The 19,285-nt window shown below is 34.6% G+C and overlaps 19 protein-coding genes and 3 pseudogenes across 22 annotated transcripts, besides 1 other annotated feature; 9 read left to right on the top strand and 13 right to left on the bottom strand.

Annotated features, from left to right (window-relative positions):
- Window positions 1–19,285: part of a mobile genetic element that runs on past both edges of the window.
- TVAGG3_0191070 (uncharacterized protein) lies at window positions 51–893 on the bottom strand (the record flags this gene model as incomplete). Its single annotated transcript, XM_051225989.1, has 1 exon — window positions 51–893. A coding segment is annotated over one exon (843 nt), but the record flags the coding sequence as incomplete, so codon positions are not given.
- Window positions 911–1,312, top strand: TVAGG3_0191060 (uncharacterized protein; the record flags this gene model as incomplete). The annotated part of the gene is made up of 1 exon (XM_051225988.1): window positions 911–1,312. The coding sequence occupies one exon, from the start codon at window positions 911–913 to the stop codon at window positions 1,310–1,312; it is 402 nt and encodes a 133-aa protein (XP_051110974.1).
- On the top strand, window positions 1,332–1,496 carry TVAGG3_0191050 (uncharacterized protein; the record flags this gene model as incomplete). The annotated part of the gene is made up of 1 exon (XM_051225987.1): window positions 1,332–1,496. One exon carries the CDS (start codon window positions 1,332–1,334, stop codon window positions 1,494–1,496), a length of 165 nt encoding a protein of 54 aa, XP_051110973.1.
- Window positions 1,516–2,100, top strand: TVAGG3_0191040 (phage tail repeat-like family; the record flags this gene model as incomplete). The annotated part of the gene is made up of 1 exon (XM_051225986.1): window positions 1,516–2,100. One exon carries the CDS (start codon window positions 1,516–1,518, stop codon window positions 2,098–2,100), a length of 585 nt encoding a protein of 194 aa, XP_051110972.1.
- Window positions 2,150–2,865, top strand: TVAGG3_0191030 (annotated as a pseudogene). Its single transcript has one exon. A coding segment is annotated over exon 1 (716 nt).
- TVAGG3_0191020 (His-Me finger endonucleases family) lies at window positions 4,471–4,899 on the top strand (the record flags this gene model as incomplete). The annotated part of the gene is made up of 1 exon (XM_051225985.1): window positions 4,471–4,899. One exon carries the CDS (start codon window positions 4,471–4,473, stop codon window positions 4,897–4,899), a length of 429 nt encoding a protein of 142 aa, XP_051110971.1.
- TVAGG3_0191010 lies at window positions 4,925–5,798 on the top strand (annotated as a pseudogene). The gene has a single exon. A coding segment is annotated over exon 1 (874 nt).
- On the top strand, window positions 5,948–6,373 carry TVAGG3_0191000 (organellar and viral DNA polymerase type B; the record flags this gene model as incomplete). The annotated part of the gene is made up of 1 exon (XM_051225984.1): window positions 5,948–6,373. A coding segment is annotated over one exon (426 nt), but the record flags the coding sequence as incomplete, so codon positions are not given.
- On the top strand, window positions 7,371–7,772 carry TVAGG3_0190990 (uncharacterized protein; the record flags this gene model as incomplete). The annotated part of the gene is made up of 1 exon (XM_051225983.1): window positions 7,371–7,772. One exon carries the CDS (start codon window positions 7,371–7,373, stop codon window positions 7,770–7,772), a length of 402 nt encoding a protein of 133 aa, XP_051110969.1.
- TVAGG3_0190980 (protein of unknown function, DUF4106 family) lies at window positions 8,175–8,459 on the bottom strand (the record flags this gene model as incomplete). Its single annotated transcript, XM_051225982.1, has 1 exon — window positions 8,175–8,459. The coding sequence occupies one exon, from the start codon at window positions 8,457–8,459 to the stop codon at window positions 8,175–8,177; it is 285 nt and encodes a 94-aa protein (XP_051110968.1).
- Window positions 8,470–9,050, bottom strand: TVAGG3_0190970 (protein of unknown function, DUF4106 family; the record flags this gene model as incomplete). The annotated part of the gene is made up of 1 exon (XM_051225981.1): window positions 8,470–9,050. A coding segment is annotated over one exon (581 nt), but the record flags the coding sequence as incomplete, so codon positions are not given.
- On the top strand, window positions 9,109–9,536 carry TVAGG3_0190960 (annotated as a pseudogene). Its single transcript has one exon. A coding segment is annotated over exon 1 (428 nt).
- On the bottom strand, window positions 9,553–9,861 carry TVAGG3_0190950 (protein of unknown function, DUF4108 family; the record flags this gene model as incomplete). Its single annotated transcript, XM_051225980.1, has 1 exon — window positions 9,553–9,861. A coding segment is annotated over one exon (309 nt), but the record flags the coding sequence as incomplete, so codon positions are not given.
- On the bottom strand, window positions 10,039–10,644 carry TVAGG3_0190940 (uncharacterized protein; the record flags this gene model as incomplete). The annotated part of the gene is made up of 1 exon (XM_001290645.1): window positions 10,039–10,644. A coding segment is annotated over one exon (606 nt), but the record flags the coding sequence as incomplete, so codon positions are not given.
- Window positions 11,995–12,792, bottom strand: TVAGG3_0190930 (uncharacterized protein; the record flags this gene model as incomplete). The annotated part of the gene is made up of 1 exon (XM_051225979.1): window positions 11,995–12,792. One exon carries the CDS (start codon window positions 12,790–12,792, stop codon window positions 11,995–11,997), a length of 798 nt encoding a protein of 265 aa, XP_051110965.1.
- On the bottom strand, window positions 12,797–13,330 carry TVAGG3_0190920 (protein of unknown function, DUF4106 family; the record flags this gene model as incomplete). The annotated part of the gene is made up of 1 exon (XM_051225978.1): window positions 12,797–13,330. One exon carries the CDS (start codon window positions 13,328–13,330, stop codon window positions 12,797–12,799), a length of 534 nt encoding a protein of 177 aa, XP_051110964.1.
- Window positions 13,706–14,116, bottom strand: TVAGG3_0190910 (protein of unknown function, DUF4106 family; the record flags this gene model as incomplete). The annotated part of the gene is made up of 1 exon (XM_051225977.1): window positions 13,706–14,116. The coding sequence occupies one exon, from the start codon at window positions 14,114–14,116 to the stop codon at window positions 13,706–13,708; it is 411 nt and encodes a 136-aa protein (XP_051110963.1).
- On the bottom strand, window positions 14,718–15,316 carry TVAGG3_0190900 (uncharacterized protein; the record flags this gene model as incomplete). Its single annotated transcript, XM_051225976.1, has 1 exon — window positions 14,718–15,316. A coding segment is annotated over one exon (599 nt), but the record flags the coding sequence as incomplete, so codon positions are not given.
- Window positions 15,349–15,615, bottom strand: TVAGG3_0190890 (protein of unknown function, DUF4106 family; the record flags this gene model as incomplete). The annotated part of the gene is made up of 1 exon (XM_051225975.1): window positions 15,349–15,615. One exon carries the CDS (start codon window positions 15,613–15,615, stop codon window positions 15,349–15,351), a length of 267 nt encoding a protein of 88 aa, XP_051110961.1.
- On the bottom strand, window positions 15,627–16,260 carry TVAGG3_0190880 (protein of unknown function, DUF4106 family; the record flags this gene model as incomplete). The annotated part of the gene is made up of 1 exon (XM_051225974.1): window positions 15,627–16,260. A coding segment is annotated over one exon (634 nt), but the record flags the coding sequence as incomplete, so codon positions are not given.
- TVAGG3_0190870 (protein of unknown function, DUF4106 family) lies at window positions 16,329–17,222 on the bottom strand (the record flags this gene model as incomplete). Its single annotated transcript, XM_051225973.1, has 1 exon — window positions 16,329–17,222. One exon carries the CDS (start codon window positions 17,220–17,222, stop codon window positions 16,329–16,331), a length of 894 nt encoding a protein of 297 aa, XP_051110959.1.
- On the bottom strand, window positions 18,473–18,619 carry TVAGG3_0190860 (protein of unknown function, DUF4106 family; the record flags this gene model as incomplete). The annotated part of the gene is made up of 1 exon (XM_051225972.1): window positions 18,473–18,619. A coding segment is annotated over one exon (147 nt), but the record flags the coding sequence as incomplete, so codon positions are not given.

Raw genomic sequence — 19,285 nt, 5'->3', positions numbered from 1 at the left:
TTTGAAAGTATACCACCTTGAACTTTGACAAGTTTGAAACGAGGTCTGACAATAGTAGTTTTATCTTCTGCTTGCAGTGTGTACATTTTGCCATGTTTGCCTAAAACTTCATAATATTCTCTTGTATACTTTCTTCTATTTTTACGAACACGAATGTGAGTACCTGTCGGGTTCCCATTGTTGTCATAGTCAATAGTATTTTCATATGGGTCGCGTTTAGGTATTTCTATTTTTACTTTGTCTCCTTTCTGAAGTTTGAAGCCCGGCATTCTTTCTTGTTTGTCTCTTTTGACTAAATTATTAAATATATAGTCTTTCTCTAAGTCAGGGTTGTTTTTCATTTCTTCGGGGGAGTGGTTTCCCAAACCTTTTTGTTTACGGTTATTGTAAATATTTAAAACTTGTCTCATCTTTGCCATGGAGAAGTGTCTATACTTGTCGTCATATGACATTTCATTTGCTTCACCACCTTGTGGTTGGTTTAAGTCTCTTAACATTTTTATACATCCGTCAATGACACCAAGAGCAGAATGGTTTTGGTCGACAATGAAATATTGGTTTACATTTTTTGAACGCAGATAGTTTTTTACATCATCTGATTTGAAAGAACTTTCACAGTCAGATGTCAGTTTTGTTGGATGGTATTTGTCAACGAATATTGTCAAAGCAGTTTTCACATCTAAAATATTTTTGGACCATAATGGTATGGCTTCACAGTATCTTGTGTTTTGACCAACAAATATTAACCAGTATGGTGGTCCATCTTCTCTATACCTCGGAATGTTTTCCAAGATATCCATAAACCAAGCATTTGGTGTTGAACTAAAGATTTTTATCATGAGTGCTTTCTTTGTTGCCTTAGAAACATAGGGGTCCTTGTTTGGATTCGTCATTTTTTAACCCATAAGAAATGGGTTTATTTGGCGCATTAGCAGGAGTCGCATCTAGATTTTTACCCGCAGTGGGAACAATAGCCAGAGGTGTATTTGGAGTTGGAAGGAAGATTTTGAGTACATTAGGTATACTTAAAGAGAAAGCACAACCTATTATACAAACTGTACAGAAAGGTTGGGATGTAGCACGAGATGCAACAAATCTTATTCCAAATCCTGAAACAAGAGGAAAAGTTCAAGGATGGATGGACAATGTAGGAAGACAAGCAGGAAACTATTATAACAAAGCAAATAACTACTATAACCAAGCAGGACACTATATGGACCAAGGTGAAAGATTCTTTAACAGAGGATATAACCATGCACAACAATGGGTAAGCAATAACCAACCGCAACCACCTCAAACTTGGGAAATGTAAGGTTTTTTATTGAGATGAAATGAACAATGCAGCATTGAGACAAATGAGTTCAAGATGGATTTGTCGGCTTCCAGCATTTAAACCGATACCATATAGTCAGGCTCAGCATGTGAAACTGAATGATATTATTAAAGGAATCATCCCACCTCCACAACAACAACCAGTTGAAAACAAACCAAATTAAAATTTTTTACTGAGATGAAATGACCGAAGAAGTTGAAACGGTAGATTTGACACCACAAACAAAAAGTTCAGAACCATTGTCAAAACCTGTCAAAGAACTTACAGATGAAGAGAAAAATTCAATAATAGAAAGTGCCAGGTCTGGAAATACAAACCCTAACTATAAAGTCACTTTTCATAGAAATGGAACGGCTAGTCTCTCAAAAAAGAAACAGACTCTCACAAATAAAATATTGAAGTCTGAAGGAGCTTTCGAGACAACAGATGGGAAAGTATACTTCACTGACCAACAGTTCATTATAGAACATCTCATTGACTTAGAGTCGAAATATTCTAAACTTTACAACAAACACAAAAAGTTGAAAGGAAAACAAAAACAAATGGCATATAATATTTATGAAGATGTTGACGACACAACTGTTCCTGCAAGTGAAGTAAAGTCAGAGGAACCGAAAAGTGACGAAAAACCGATAGAAGAAGAAAAACCAAAAACTGAAGATAAACCAAAACCAAAGTTTAGTTTCCAAACTAAACCAAGTCAACCTTCATTAGCTGGTATGGGTTGGCGTCAAAGACTTATGGCAGCAGGCGGTTATGTAAAGTAAAGAGAAAAAAAAATATTTTTTTATTTTTATAAAAATGCCCCCATATAGAATGGATAGAAAATCTGCTAGAATAAAAGCAGAGTTACAAAGATATGGTTGGAGAGTTTCGAAGAATTTTAAATATAGGAAGGGAAGACCCATAAAAGTCTATGACAAATTGTCTGGTCTTCGCTACGAAATGGATTTGGAAACAGCACGTGCAATTATCCAAACAGACTAGAGAGGTTAGAAGAAGAACGTCTTATGGACATGCCTTTCGATGTTAGTGAACCTCAAGTTGAAGGACACGACGGCTTTGCCAGATTCTACTGGAAACATGACGAACAATTGCATCCTTTGAGAAGGAAAAAAGGAAAAGGTGAAGACGCACATGCTCCCATGGAAAGAACAAGATATGCATATGAAAAGTATCGTGAAGTTAGAAGTCAAATTACATCCGGTCGAACCTTTACAGTAAACTTTGACGAAGGAAAGAACAAAGAAGGCTTCATGGGTGTACTTGCTGCAATTCAAGACGGAAATAAGAAAGGACACAATCTCAGATTGACCATAACAGATTTGGATGGTCACATTTACTATGCACATGGCAATGAACAAACAGCCGCAAAACTTCTTGACGCTTTCAAGACTACAAAGAGAGAACAAATGGTTGACTCCAACTCAGACATTTTGAATGCAATTGAAGGAATTGCAAGTGTCAAGTTCGAATGGTACCAACCTAACCCTCAAGCAGTCAGACAACATGCGGATACTTCCCGTTCATAAATAAGTCTGACATTGACTTGACAAGGTATGGGATTTACAATTCAATTGAAACAATTGTCAACGAACCTTGCATTCTTACATGTCTCAGGAACTCTGGTCTTGTTACAGATGAGAAGATGAAGTATCTTGAGTCATGTGTGAAGACAAGGTACATTCTCAGAGGTCAATTGGCAAAAATTGCACCGTTGGCAAATGTCAATATCCGAGTCAACATACCTACAGCTAAAGGTTCTTCACATGACGACTATGTTGTTGACAAAGACTTACCATGGTTGAAGATTGTAATTGTCCACAACCACTTCATGTTGAACGAAAGTCTTACAAACCCATTCTTTGGTAAAAGTAAGTGCAACATTGTCAGAGCTGTAAACATTCTTTTCGAGAAAGGTTTGTTGGAACCAATTCCAGATGACAAGCTGACAGAAACTTTTGTACCAAAAGACGAAACAAACTTTTCATTGTTAGCAAGACCAAAAGTTGTTCCAGACAAAGTTCTAGTACAAAAGAAGTACACAGTTCCACAAGGAGTTGGTTTGTTCGGATACCAACCTGAACCAGAAGAACTTCCAATGAGGTTGCAAGAACTTCAAGATGCTATAAACAAACTTCCATTGAGACATCCAATTGACGTCAAATTGTATTGGAGAGCATCTGAGTTAGGTCAGAAGGTTTTATATGAAACAGGTTGCTTCGACGATGTTTATGAGATAACAGGAGAAGTTTCTCAGAAGATAAGAGACTCACTTGAATTTCCACAAACTGGACCAATTGGTTGCGACAAGTTCGACTCAAACGAAAAGATATACTATGTCGACCTTAACCCTGCGTACATGAGGTTTGTCCAATATATTCCGACTGGAATTCCAAACGAAGATGGTGAGTTCCCGGGAAGGAACTATACAGTTGGAAAAGTCATACAACAACTGTATGATATTAGGAAAGCTTCAAACCCCAAACTTGCAATGACACTCAAATTGCTTATGAATTCGACATGGGGATATTCCATTAAGAAACCTCAAGAGATGAAGAGTAAACATTATGAGAAGGTCGACAACTTTGTTGAAAGGTTTTCTCCTTTTGTTTTGAAGTACGAATTCACTCAAGGTCAAAGTGGCTTAGTAACCACATTAAAACCTATTGTCGAACATTGGTCTTACCCTCAGTTCGCAAAAGCAGTCCTTGACAACTACAACAAATTCTTCTCCGAAGTCAAATCGAAAGTTAAGGTTTACTATGAGAACATTGACGCACTCATGACGAACGAAGAAAGATACAACAAACTCATTGAAATGGGTATGGTCGGTGAAAAGATGGGCTGTTTTAAGCTAGATAAGGTATTTTCCGAAGTTCATGTAATATCGAAAAGGAAATATTGGGGCATACTTGAAGACGGCACAAAAATAAAACATTGCATGAAGTAAAAAATTTATTTTTAAAAAAGTGACATTTTTTATTTGAAATGTACGCTGAGTTTGTTGGAGAAGACCGTTGGGAAACTTGTTTGTTAGATGAGAAATATGAAATTCACTGTTGTGAGTCATTTGAAGTCAGAAACAAAAAGACAAAAAGAGTTTTAAGCGAAATGACGGATATGCTATTATGAAGATGGGTGGAAAACACTATCTTAAACATGTTGTCATTGCAACTCATTTTATACTGAATCCTAACAATTTACCTTTTGTAGACCATATAAACCATATAAGAAACGACAATAGACTTGAAAACTTACGTTGGGTCACTCGTTCTGAAAACAATAAGAACAAAGGCAAATTTGGAGATATTGTATTCGAATTTGTCGACGAACTAGAAGATGAAACAATTGAAATTACAGACTATGGCAAGCATACGTTTGAGTTTTACTACTATAGCGAAGAACAAGACTCTTTCTACTTTTATACCGGCGTAAACCATAGGAAATTACAAGTATATTTTACTAAGGCGGGCTATGCTTATGTAAACACTAGAGATACAGATGGAAAATACGTTCAAATACTTCTTAACAAATTCAAGAAGCTATATGGCATACCATTTTAAAACAATATATTTTTACATATATTAAATGCTTCAGGTTGAAAAACAAAGAACAAAAGTAGCAGATACAAAACCGTTAGACTATATCTTTACAAATGCTGGTAGGACTATTTCAGATGAAGAAATTTCATCCCGAGCATACAGGTTTGACTATCCAATTCGTTGGCTTCAAAGTCCTTCAGATGCAAAGGCAATAGGATTTAGAAGAGTTTTGTTTTCAAATAGAACTAACGCATTTATGTTCGCAGTATATTTTCATGGGCAGTATGAAGGTCATGATGGTCTAATAGACAAATTTGACGAAATGAGAATCTTTACAATTCGTTCAGACGAAAGTCTTGAGAAAACTCTAAATGACTTTCAAACTCAAATGAACAAATATTATTGGGAATTTCAAGAAAAATACGACTCTTTACTAAATGGAACATACTATCTGAAACTAGAATATGACAAGATGAACTCCACCGTTTCATTTCAAAAGATTGAAATTAACCCTCCAAGAGATACAGAGTTTTTATTTTGGGAAGTAGACAAACGTTCTTGGGCACAATTTCTTCGGTTACTAAACCAGAACGAACCATTACCACCAGATGGTCCATTTAAATTTATACTTCCACCAGCAGATTTGACAGTTTATAGAAACGTATTTGACCCTCAAAATGTTATGTGTCATGCAAGTTTCAGTTCAAGCAACAATAGTTTTCTATGTATTGGTAAGGACTTTTATGACTTTGCTTCCAAATTCTACGAACCATCTAGTAACAGTTTCTCTGACTTTCAAGTTTGGTTCACAACAAATGGTGTGCAATATATTATTCCATTGTACTATGACTTTTATCTCGAATTGTCTTTCATATATAACTACGGAAAAGTGCTGAAAAAGTATTGAAAAATACTTTTAGGGTAGAAGGGTATATCTATCCCGTTTTCTACCCTTTTTTCTACCATCGTAGAAAACTCATGAAAACAATTTATTTTTGACACTTTCACAAAAAAATAAAAAATAAAGTTAGTTTTTTTAAAAAATATTTTTTATTTTTATTGTAAGAACATGTTAGCATCAACTTTACCAAACTCTTTAGTTATGAACCCAACTTCAATGTTAGTAGATACGTCAAAAACTATTCCAGATTCGTTTGATTTCGAAACAACAATCCAGAAGATAAAGCAAGAACTTCTCCAAGGAGATTTAGATTGCACTGCAAAAGATGAAACAAATGAACAATATCTTTATGAAATGCAGGATATTATTGACCATCTACCTAAACTTCCTGAAATACAACAACAAAAGCTTACTATTCCAGAATTTGAAGAAATTGAAGTCAGACCAACCGACTCAGTTGAAATTAAGAAGTTCATACGTAAAGTTAACTATGAGTTCCTTGGAATTCATTGCAACCACAAAGTCATGGACAAAGACTGCAATATGGTATATAAGAACATATCTGACTTATACAAATCTGAAGAATTCAAAACATATGACAATTTTGTTACGTTAGTAGCTAAATGTGTTTGGGAAATAAGAAATAAAGACAAAAGAAATAAGGTATGGAACGAACAAATTAGACCTGCATGTTTTGAATTTAAGAGGACCATTGACGCTTTAGTTGTTCTTGCAGGACAAATTTCAATGTACAATGCTAAAATGAACCCACAATGTTCTAAATGTAAAGCAGCAATAAGGAAATATAACTATTCTGTCAAAGAGATAGAACGTATGCGAAACGACTATGCTGACTTAAAGAAAGAGATAGAGAAACCAGCAGAAAACAAAATGAACATATTGGCATTTCTAAACAAAAACTATCCAACAGCTGACGATTTCCTTCTTTCAGATGTCAAGAAGAAATATAAAGATACATTCAATATTGTGAAAACTTTTGACATACTGACAGAGGAAATCGAAGCCACAAAATTGTTTAGAATTTCACGAATTCACAATGTTTACCATGTAAAACGCTTATAAAACTTTATGGTAGAAAAAAGGGTAGAAAACGGGATAGATATACCCTTCTACCCTAAATTTTATTTTTGCCGAATTCTGTATAAAATTCTGAGTAAAATGACATATGGAACACATACTTTTTCAGTAAGGACATATGAGGTTAAAAAAAGAGGTGAAAAGTTGTGCGCATTTGCACTAGTTCACCTAAATTTATTTTTGACCGTAAAATTCAAATATGACTAACACTAAAGTAACCTTACAAATGTAAACTTATATCGTTCTATTTTCTCCAGATACCAAACATACAGACGACTGGTTCAGAAACCAAAGCACACAAGAACTTTTAAGTGAAATTTCTCTAGACCGAGAATTCTCGGTCTTGCATAAAACACATGAAAATCGTAAAAATTTGCCAATAAATTTAAGAGGATATTATGTTCATAGACTTTTAGTAAATGCTGTTGCAATGTGGGCTTCTCCTCGTTATGCATGGCATGTTTACAAACTTCTTGACGATTTACATACAGAAATGAGAAAAGAGATGGAAAACAAGCTTGAAGCAAAAGACAAAAGCATTCAGAAAAGAATACCACGTTCGGTACCAAAAGGAAAGGAAAAGAACTATAAGTATATGATTTATACTGAAGATATGGAAGACAATGACATGGTTATGTTGCATTTAGTCAGAAGAAACAACAAAAGCTTTTACGACCTTGCTAAGATTTACAAATCTGACAGAAATTGGTTCTATCGCGAAAACTTACCGATTTCAATGACTCCAAATGAAGATGTGAAACAAATAGTTCAAGATACGTTACCTCAAACACACTATGATATTAAAGGTTGTACAATTTTTACCTTCAAAGAAGATTTGCCATTGTTAAAGGAAAAAATAACAGAGTATTTTGACAACTTCAAACAAGTAGGGTAAATGCACTCTTTATTTTTCAAGCTTGACTTCAGATGGCTCAGGTAGCTCTATAAGGTAAATTGCCTCGTCAAATCCTTCTGGCATTCCGAGTCCTTCCATCCGACAGGAAAATATTTTCCCGACAACTGGAAAAAATTTTCCGGACAAAGGGAAAAAATTTTCCCGACGACAGGAAGAACTCTTCCAGTTGTCCGTCCGTAAACCATTCAAATTTTCGAAAATTGAGAACTTTTTGGTCGAACTTCAGAAAAAATTTTCCTTCCGACAGGAAAAATTTTTCCTTCCGACAGGACACAAACGGATGACTGACGTTCCTCTTCCTGAATGCCTTCCAAAGCCAGAAGAACCGAAAGCTGCAGAACCACAACAGACTTACTTACTAAGACTAAACACTTACATTTTTCAAGCTTGACTTTTTACAATTTGAACTTTGTTTGCGTAGATATGAATTCTGAAAGAAGTATGAGGGTCTTGTATGACTTTATACTTCTCCCATAGTTCATGTCTGTCAAACTTACCTGCCATGGACTCTTTCATAAGTTCCATGAAATCGTCTTCGGACAATCCTGGGAAAAGTATAATGTCAGTAAGTATTCTCTTTACATCCTTACTTAAACTCTTTGCTGTCTGTACACATATTACGACTGAGATGTTAAAGTGTCTGAGCTTCTTGAGAATTCGACACATATCTTGTTCTCTATTCTTTAACAAAGGATGAGAAGCAAAGTCATCTAAGATAAGAAGACATCTGTGAGGGTAAGTCTTCCAATCGTAAGATTGCAATTTCTTCGAAATGTATTCTATCTCTTTCTGTTTGTTTCTGAAGTGTTTCTTCTCTAATATTCTCTGCATTTCCTCATTAGGGTCTTTGAACTTAGAATTTATATACTCATTTATAGCATTATACTTCAAAACTCTTCTTTGGTACTTCTTTATCCAATCTAACAACTCAGAGTCTTTTATACATACTAACTTAGACTTCTTTATAATATCTTTGAACGAATTGACGGTTTGGTCAAATTGACCAGAAGTCGAACAAATAACAACTAACTCATAGAATGGGTTCTTCTCATCTAGTTCTTGTTGTTGTGCAGCCATTTTAAGATAAGTGAAAGTCTTACCCGACCCAGGTGGTGCAATTAGACCTGTTATACCATTCTGAGCAAATAAGAACTTGTCATGTATAGGTTTTATCTGAGCATTTTCTAACTTCCTCTTGTTCTTATTTAAAACATTCTCAAATTTTTTGTCAATGTCAGCAAACTTTTTTTCTAACATATTTTTAGAAAAATTAAAATTTTTATCTTTTAGAAAATGTCTAGCGATTTCGCTATCTATATTCGAGACAAACTTTTTGACAGCAAAACATCTGTCGACCATAAAATCTTACATAGTGTAAACAAGAAAGGTGAATTTGTTCTAAAGTTCTGTTTCTGGGAATATGACAAGAACCATAAAACATTAAGCAGAGCAGTCTTAAAATTTGTCAATGACAGACTTGTTGACAGAGATGACGCCGATTGGAAAGATGAAGTCCAACAAAAGTTCTTAGAATGCAAAGAAGACACATGCGCTTTTCTTGAAGATGAAATAGAAAACAGAATAGAAGAGCTATTAAAGGACAAAGAACTTTTACATAAATATGGTTGCGCCAAATTTGACATAACTCCACCAGAAAAGAAGAAGAAAGAAAAGAAAGTAGAAGAAGAGAAGAAAGAACCTGAACCAGAGCCAGTTCCACCGAAGAAGAAATTTGACATGTAAAAATAAAATTTTATTTTTAGAACATTTCTGGGTCAATGTCAATGTTCTCTTCCTCTTTAGGAGTAAACACTGGCTTAGACTCTAAAATCTTTTTACCCAATTTACCTTGAACTTCTACAACTTTAGACTCATAATATTCATAGTCGTCTGTCTTCTTTGGTTCATAAGGTATAACAAGTTTGTATGCTTTGCCTTCTTTAAGGTTTGAGAACCTTCTGTCAAAACTTTCTTTGACTGTTAACAAACCTTCTATGTCTAAGTCTTCAAATTTCGCACCATTTTTAGTCACAATAGCAAACTTAACTGGTTCGATGTTCCAAAATTTGCTGAATGTAGACTTTTCAAAATTGTAGAAGTAAACATTCAAATATGCGAATGGAGCTAACTTATCTTTGACTTCTGTCATGTACTTATTTACTGAGATGAATTTTGCCATCTTTTTCTATCGGATAAAAAAATATTTTTTTAAAATTTACTCAGAAAAAATTTTCTTTGTATATACACCATTCTGTACGTCTAAAAGACTTTTGACATTTGCCAAGAATGTTCGTTTAGACGCTGGCATATAACCATACTCTTGACAATATTGTTTATATTCATCATATAAAGACTTTTCATCTAAACACTCAAAGTCGCTTTCTTCTATGAACAGTTCATATACACTCTTGTTTGCTTCTAACAATGTTTGTCTCTCTTCGGTATGTGGAATTTGTCTTGGATTGAAGTTAGAAATATCTAATGTCATGAAATATGAGAACAAGTGGTTGTAAAAGTCAGATGTCAAACATTCTGACAAAGCGTCAAAATATTCAGTATCTTGCATATGAGAATCTGACGTTCTGACGACTACATATCTTCTGTCAGAACTTTCTAACTTCATCGGAACAGCATTGTTTGAAACCATAATGAAGTTTGCAACATTCTCACAAACTCTTGAGTCTTTATACTTTCTTTCAACAACTCCAACTTTATCTGTTATAAGACTCTTCAAAGCATCTGAGTTTAAAACTTTTGTTGTATCTATACTTTGAAGTTCATTGCAAACTATAAGTTTCATATTCTCAATTGAAGAGTTAAATTTACCACAGATGTTTTCTAAGTTTGTCATATTAGGGTTCGAATAACCTTCTAAAAGTTTGCATAAGATATCTGTAAAGAATGTGTTCTTACATGTTCCTTGTTTTCCAATTATAATGAGAGCAGTTTCATTTTTAGCACTTGGATGTTGTAAGATGTTTGCAAACCAACATAAGATATACTCATAAACCTTTTCGTTTCCATTGCATATAATTTCTTTGACATGGTCTAACCAAGCTTCTATAATATTTTCTTTCCATTCTACTTGTTCATATTTATATCCAGTGAAGATAGAATAGAAGTTTGGAGATGGTGTATAGAACTAGTCATGTGATTTTATCCCAAGCATATGGGGATTCTAAATTTTTGTCCCTATCGTTATCCCAATTGAATTTTTTTTTGGAATTTAAAATTTTTTTTCTCCATGTAAACTTAAATTTTAATTTTTACCACTAAAATGCAATATTTCAACAAATTAATGAGTAATAATATTTTAATTTATAATAAATATTATAAATCTCCTCAATTTAATGTAATTATTGTATTAATTTTTGTTGAAAATATAAAATCTTCAAGTAAATGATGTGAATTTAATATTTTTAGAATGTTGTTTAATTGTACTATATTATGCATGTAAAATTTTGTTACAATACATTTTATATGGGATCCCCATTGCCCAATTGAGAGAAAATTGAGAGGTGGGATTGGGCTAGCCCAATTCAAAATATCCCAGGTGGAAATAAAAAAATTAACAATTCAACATAAAAAAGCATCTTAAATAATAATGATAAAAAGAAATTTTGTATGAATTTCAATCAAATTTGTTTTTATTCAACTTAAGAAATCACTTCATTAATGAAAGAAGTCGGGTTCACAACATACCCCGATCTTGAAACGAAACAACATGTTTTTTTGATGCCATAAACGGGGGGGGGTCGCCAGCAAAAAAAAAGATGTCAAAATTTATCCCAAAAATTAAAAAAAAATCGAAGAAAGTGCATCCCAGGGATTATAAAATTTAAGTTTTCACATCTCTATATAGAACTTTATACCTCGAACTGAAAAATCTTCTAACTTTGACAATAAGATATCCCAAGCATCTAACATCTTCATACCAACTTGTACGACTTTTATTTTCTTAAGTTTCTGTCTACATTCTTGTTCTGAAACTATTGTCGCTTTAGGTTTGTTAAAGACTACATCCCATTCTTTCATAACATAACATTCTGGGGCAGAGTCGACATAAATGACTAAACGTTTCAAATTCTCGACTGCTTTGTTATAGTCTCGAAATGGACACATATTTCTGAATGCTTGGAAGTCATAAAAATCTGAAACATCTATTCTGTACATTTTATAAGAATAAAAAAATATTATTTTTTTATTCTTGACTTTGTTGTTCCATTTGTTGCATTTGTTGTTCTTGAGCTATTTGTTGTTGAAGTTGTTCTTGTAATACAATACTTTCACCAGTTGCATCTTCCAATTCGAAACTTTCTGCCGTCATTGACAAATACATAGGACATAAAAGTTTTACAGGAACAAAGTTTGCGTCAACTAATGTCAACGTTATACTTGCCAAAGTGTTTGAGTTCACTAAGGTTGAAAATTCTGCATTCGAATGAACAATAGGCAAACCAGCAGAGAAAGTATTGTTTATACGCATAAGTATCTTTTGGTCATAATAGTTTCTGTCGACATTCGAATAACACTTTGAACCTAAGTTTGAAACAATATATAAGATTGGTGTGCTTAATGTCAATGGAATAGACATTCCTTGTATAACACCTTTTCCTGTTATAGGAAACTGTTGGTAGTAAAAACCAGAAATAAGTTTTGTATTATAGCTCATATCGTTTATAGTAAACTCAGTCGGACATCCAAACATAATGAAACCTGCTCTAGTTGCAGCACATGTTACACCCGTACTTAAAGTATTAAATAAGTCAACAAAACCTGTTGGTGGCATATCTGAGTAAGTATCTTCAAAGGAGTATTTTTTACCATTCACAACAATAAAGTCTTCTGGTGTCAAAAGAGCAAAACAGGCTTTAGTCGTCATTGTGTTTAAGGTTAGTTTACAATATCGTCCTTGAGGACTTTGTAAGTTTGTTGTTATAGAATTATATGACTCAGGGTTTTTAGTCGTAATAGTATAAACCATTATGTCTTCTGCCATTTACTTAGCAAATAAACTTTAATGAAATGTTGTGGTCGTCAAATATTTTTATAACGTCTGGGAAACTATATTTTAAGTTCAACGTTTCACCTCTTTTCATAACGTATATCTTGTCAATGACATTATATGAAACACCACAGCAACTAATGTCGGGTTCTATTTCTTTGATGTTTATATCGTCTGCCTCTGTCAAAAGTTTCAAGAGTTCTTTCAAAACTTCATGAGGTGCAATGACATATGAGTTCACTTTTACAGGGTTGTGTTCGACCAAGTTTAACATTATACTTAAAGCTTGACAAATCTTCTCCTGAGTTTGAAGTTTGTCTTTCAGTTGTTGGTAATCGTTTCGAATATCTGCAACAGAACTTAAGTCTCTGTTAACTTCAGGATATGTTGGTTCTTTTACAGGAACAATTGTTATACCATCTTCGTCTTCGTATGGTTTCCCCATTTCAACATCTCTGTCTTTGACATTGACAATAACACTTTGACTGTTTGTTTGAGTTGGTGAATTTAACTTCACATCTGCCACCGCCATTAAACCTTTTGAAACACTTACGCTTCTATTTTTCGGAAATGACATTTACTTAGAATAAAAAGATGGACGTATTCGGATATCTCTTTGAATTGAAGCAAAACAAAGTTTATACTCACAAACAATACAAGTTCATTGACAGAATAGTTCTTTATACAAACAATGGTAAATGTTATAGAATAGCAGTCTTTGCTGAACCTAAATATTTTCATAAAGCAAAGAAAGTTGGTATAACTGAAATGGTGAAAGTTCTTGAAGCAGACAAAAATATAACTTCAAAACTTACAGATATTTCTAAAGGTAAGTTTATAATACAGTATTATGTCAAAACAGGTGTCATAACTATTTACGATGGTGAGAAAAGTGTCAAAGAACAACTTACTGACCTGCTGCCAAAATCTGCTCGATGGAAACTGTCGTTATGCCAATCTGAGGAGCCCCAGCAGGTTTCATCGAACGAATCTTCAAAAGAGCATCTTCCGTGAAAAGTGCTATTGGTTTTGTAAACTTCTTTGCTCTCAATTCATCTGGACCGTCTCTGTCACCAGTATATTGTATTTGAACTGTACCAACAGTTGAAATACCACCCATAAAGTCTTCTGAGTCAGCAAATGGAATGCCAAGCCAAAAGTTTGAACGGTCTCCATTTGTATATTGAGTTTTTTGACCTCCTGTATGAGTCCATACTTTCACATATGGCATAATAGAACTTTGCATTTCAGGGTTAATGGTTGTTGTGAAGTTGTTGTTAAAGTTCATAGCATCTAATGTCAAGTTGTATGACCTCATATCCTCAACTGTAGAATATTCTTCTCTTGGATAATATTTGCCATCTATGTTTATATGATATTTAATACCAGGGTTGTAGAAACAAGAATAGTCATTTATAGTTCGTCTGAACAGTACAAACATAGTATCTGCATGTTTCATTGCAGTTGTTAAGGCAATATCTGTTCTTGCACCTGGGTCAGCACTTTGGTTTCCAACTTCACCTGCAAAGTCTTTGACAGATATTTGGTGTATAGGGAACATAAGTGGAACTGCAATATATTTGGCAGCTAAAGCATTTGAAATATCTGGGTCCAACATATAGACTGCAAGTCTGCTTTCTATTCTCTTGCATTCAAATTTTTCGCATGTGAACTTAACTGGGTCCCATACGTTTGCACCACCATTATCCTTCATATAGTAGTTTACTTCATTGTTGAAGTTTGAGAAACCAAAGTCTAAGTCAACTTTGTTTTTGCAAAAGGCAGCGAATGTTTCCTGAGCTGTTGCTTTGGCTTCAATAGTGAATGGGTCTTGTGTTGGTGCAATGACTAAGTTATTTTTGCTTGGAGTAAGTTCGATAGAAATTTTTCATGCCCAGTTTGGCAAGTATCTTAAAAACCTGAAGATGAGGAAAGATGACAAAGGAACTCTAAGTTTCAGTTTTACTTTAGTGGCAGCAGTTCCATCTGAACCAGAAAGGTTAACATAAACTCCTGGAACGTTAGGGTCAAGTCTTCTTATTTTCTCAATAGTTGCATACTGGTCTGTTTGTTCTCTAGCTTGTGGTTGTACTGAGTTTCTCAAAGCGAACCATTCATAGTTTGCCCATGTTACTGTTTGAACTAAGTCAGAGTTAGAATATATCTTATATCCCATAAAAACTTCTGGAGCATATTGGTATCCGACATAGAAAATTCCATTGCAACCTTTCTTGTCAGACAACTTGGCAGAAGGTTTTATTTCAATGTCTTGTTCCACGTATAAGAATGAGTTGTCAATAGAAATAATATGAAACCTGTCGCAAGCAATATCTACTGTTGTTGAAGAACCTTCTCCAAACTCACCTACGTTTCCATAAGAAACAGCAGTTGTATATTCGTAAGTTCCAGGAACTATTTCTGACCTTCTAATGGCATTGTCGCATTCGTTATACCATTCGGAAACATTTCCGTTCATGGCATCCAAAACTGTTGGCGTAATATTCTGAGCGGCGTACATTTCATATGGGTAAAAATATAGAATAGTTGGATTTATATGTCATAATAGAACCCACTCGGACCAAGCTTTACTTTCTTCCTGGCTGAGTTTTTAACTCTTCTTTTTCCTTCATTGCCACTACTTTCACTAGATGAAGTTACTTCTTCACTACTTTCACTTTGTTCTACTCTTCTCTTCTTCTTTGGTGTCGCTTTTGGTAACTTGCCCTCTGCTTCAAGTTGTTGCATCTTTGCCTCATGTTCACCTAGTATGTTGTAAATTTCCCATGTCCTTTTTGCCTTTGGGCTCTGGTCGCCCATCTCAGGTAACCAATATCCTAGAAAGATTTTGTCATAGTTTGTATTTGAGTCGTCGCTTATTGTTTGCATGACTCTTTCCTGAGTTTCCGGTTCAAGCTCTTCAAATATAGCTTGTCCATATGGAATAAGCTCGTTTCCAAATATATGTTTTTGTAGCCATTCTGGTTTTCTTTCCATGTTACCAATAATATCTTTTGTGAATGGGAAAGCTTTTACCCAACGTTTCAGTCTTGCGTCATTTATTTCTGTAGTTGGTTTTATTTTGTCATGGAACATGTTTTTCAATACTAACATTTCATTTGGTACTGTCCATTTGAGTTTTCTTAAATATTCATCCCTTCTCGGTTCATTGTCTGCAAAGTAAGTTTTTATGACATTTTGCAAACATTCGTTTGCAAGGTCATGTACAATAGGTTCTCTTCCTTCTCTCTCCCTAACTCTCTTTCTAAACTCTTCACCAAATATACCATCTCTATGGTTCTGTGTAGTTCTTTGAGATAAATGTTCTAGAACGTCAGGTGTTATATTTCCCTCAGCCATGTTCATTTCATACTGGTCCAAAATATCTGCATCTTTCATATCTTTCAATGGCATTAAAGCCGCGCTGAAAATACCAGCTATATCTGGTTCACCATTCACTTCCATTGCGTCTACAACTTCTTGGAATTGAGGTTGTAAGTTTATGAACCACCTATCCGATTAGCTTTATGACCTCATCTCATTGTAGTTCCATAGTCTGCAGAAACAAAAGTAGGTTTGTTTCCATATTGGTTAGGTTCTGAATGAACTTTAAACAATGTTTCATTTCTATATGTTTTGTTGAAATTTAACCTTTTATTTTCACCGAGTTCAGCCAAAGATTGAACGTTATATGGTCGTAAGTAAAAAGGATTATTGTATTTGCGTACATTATCTTTCAGTACTTCCATTCTATGCTGAATATTTTCATCTGATGTTGGAGTCTTTTGTATGTCGGTAAACATTTTTCGATATTCTTCTACTATGTCAGCCGAATTTTGCTTAGACTCTTGGAAAGATTCCATATTCTCCTCATACACTTGTTGAGGGTCAAGATTTTTCGGCTGTTCCAAATCTTCATCTAGTTCTGTGAAGTTAGTTTCCAAAGGAGGGACTTGTTCGTTTCCTTCAGGCTCTTCTAGCTGTTGTTGCTGAACTATTTCTTCCGTGTCTGGTTGTATCTGAACTTCTTCCTGTGGAGTTTCTTGTACCTCATCTGCTGGCATTTCATATATTCCGAGACCGTTTTTAACAAGTTCCCTCTCTAAGTCATCCGGACTCATAAACCTTTCTTCTTTCGTTCCGTCTCTATTTTTTACGCGTTTCATGAAGAGAGTTGAATTATCATTTAGCTCTGACATCAAATATCTCGGAGTAAATTCATCCATGTCATTTGGATGATATGCTATTAAATCATATCCCTTAGCGAGCTTGTATTTTCCAGGTTTGAGATTATATCCGATTTGATGCTGAACCATAAAGCTAAATAGGTTCGGGTCAGTATTTCCTTCCTTGAACTTTCTAATAGCTTCTTTATATCTGTCACTAAAGTCAAGAGTATCTGGGTAACCATAATCTTCCTTAAGCATTTTTAAGAATTCTTGGTTTCCTTTTTCTCTACTTCTTTTATGTCTTTGCTCTGTTTGTGGTTGCTGTGCTGGTTGTGGAGGTGGTTGTTGTGTTGGTTGTTGTTGTGGTGCTGGATTTTGAACTGTTGGTTGTTGTGTTGGTTTTGGTGCATGCCTGTGTCTGTGTCCATGTGACGATGTAAATGTTTTAGGTAGTCCTGGTGCAGGTGCTTCTCTTGGAGGGTTTGGTGGTATATAAGTTCCACCAGCTGGCACATATGTTCCATCTGCAGCATAATGTCCTACTTGACTTTTCGTTTTTAAGAAAGCATTTACTAGGTCTGTTTTGGTCTGTTGTAACTCTTTTTCTTGACTTTCCACAACAGCTGCTCTAACGGCGTCATAGGCACTTTGAACTGCCTGTCTCGTTGCTGCATCTGTTATTTTCGTCATATTTTGTGCTACTTCTCTTAACTCTTTGTCGAAACCTTCAGACTTCAGTTTCTTTCCAGATGAGAAGTCGTTCACTAGTTTCACCTTACTATGAAGAGCTTCGAAGGCATTCTTAAAGTCAGCATTCATTAAAGCTTCATTTGAACTGTCTTCATCCGCTTGTATTTTTGTCCTTATTGACCCTATAAGTTGGGCTGCTTTGGCGTTGGCTTGGGCATCTAACCAGTCATTATTAGCTTTTATATATTCTGCGCTTTTCATTGCCTTTTGCATGGCTGCGTCGTTATTTTTACTTTCTTGTGCTAAGTTTTCATACTGTACGGTTTGGTTTTGCAACTGTAAAAGTTTTTCTGCCTTTACATTTGCTTCAACTTCTTTTTTATACTCATCGCTATCCATATATGTCTTCATGGCTTTTTGTTTTATTCTTCATCTTTCAGTACTTTATATTGAGTAGTATGGTTTTTCAAATTTATAACATCTTGTTCCATTTTTGCTACTTCTGCTGCTTTTTCTGACACTTTTTTCGCATATTCCTCTGTACTTAGTTCTTTCAGTTGTTCTTCTTTCTTCTTTTTCTCTACGTTTAACTCATTGAGTTTCTTTGTGTGTCTGTCATATTCTAGTTTCTTTTCGTTTTCGCTTATTTGTTTCTGTATGTCTATGTTTGACTTTTTGACATCTGTTATTTGATTTTTGAGTGAACTCAAATTCATTTGACTTTGAGGGTTATAAGCTGTTCCGTCTGCAGCTCCACCATAGCCTGCCATTTTCGCTAAAAGTGCCGCTCTTAAACCTCCACTCTGTGCACCAATAACTCGGTTTAAAAGCATAGGGTTGCTTGACATTTGTTGCAACATAGTGGGGTCATTCATCATTTGTTGTTGCAACTGTTGTTGTGGTGTCAGTTTTACTATTGGATGTTTCAATGCTCCCTTCCTCTTACGTATATTCTTACGTAGCTTACGTGGCATTTTAAGTGAAGTTAAAAAGCGGTTTTTGACAGATGTTTATATGACACTTTTTGTTCAGCACAAAAAACTACTTGGTCAAAGTGTTGTCAGTTTTGTAAAATATTTGTTATATTGTTCTATAATATTTTTTAAAGTACTCAAATATATACTTTAGAAAAGTGGGTCTATCTCTATGAGCGTTGACGATAGACCATTATTTGTTCGAACAAATATATACTATCGTATGTTAAAAATATTTTGACAAGTGTAATGTTCGTGTAAAGTCCATCCAGTCAAAAGTTTGTCCGATGGTGAAAAATATGTATTTAAAAGTCAAAATGTGAAGTTATCTTCTCAAATATTTGAGATGGAACGGTTTGCCAACGGAGACTTTTCAATAAAATAAAATTATAGATGGGGTCTCCGTTGACGAAAACGGTTTATTTCAAACTTTTCTATGAGTGGTCCGAAAAAAACAGTTCATTTTTCATAATGGAAGGAAGAACAAGTGTCGCAAACAATTCGTCGACTACCTCTGCAGTTAAAGTTCCTACAACTTATGTCTCACCATTCTCAAAACCCTTACGACCTCCTATAATACCAAAGCAACTTCCTCATACAATTGCAAACAAATTGTCCAACAATTTGGGTTCTTCTTCTCAAAACACAACAGAAACA

The sequence above is a fragment of the Trichomonas vaginalis genome, chromosome IV (genome assembly GCF_026262505.1).
Source record: "Trichomonas vaginalis G3 chromosome IV, whole genome shotgun sequence".
NCBI classification, from domain to species: Eukaryota; Parabasalia; order Trichomonadida; family Trichomonadidae; genus Trichomonas; species Trichomonas vaginalis.
The sequence above is the reverse complement of the archived record's forward strand: the minus strand, read 5'-3'. Positions and strand labels throughout refer to the sequence as shown.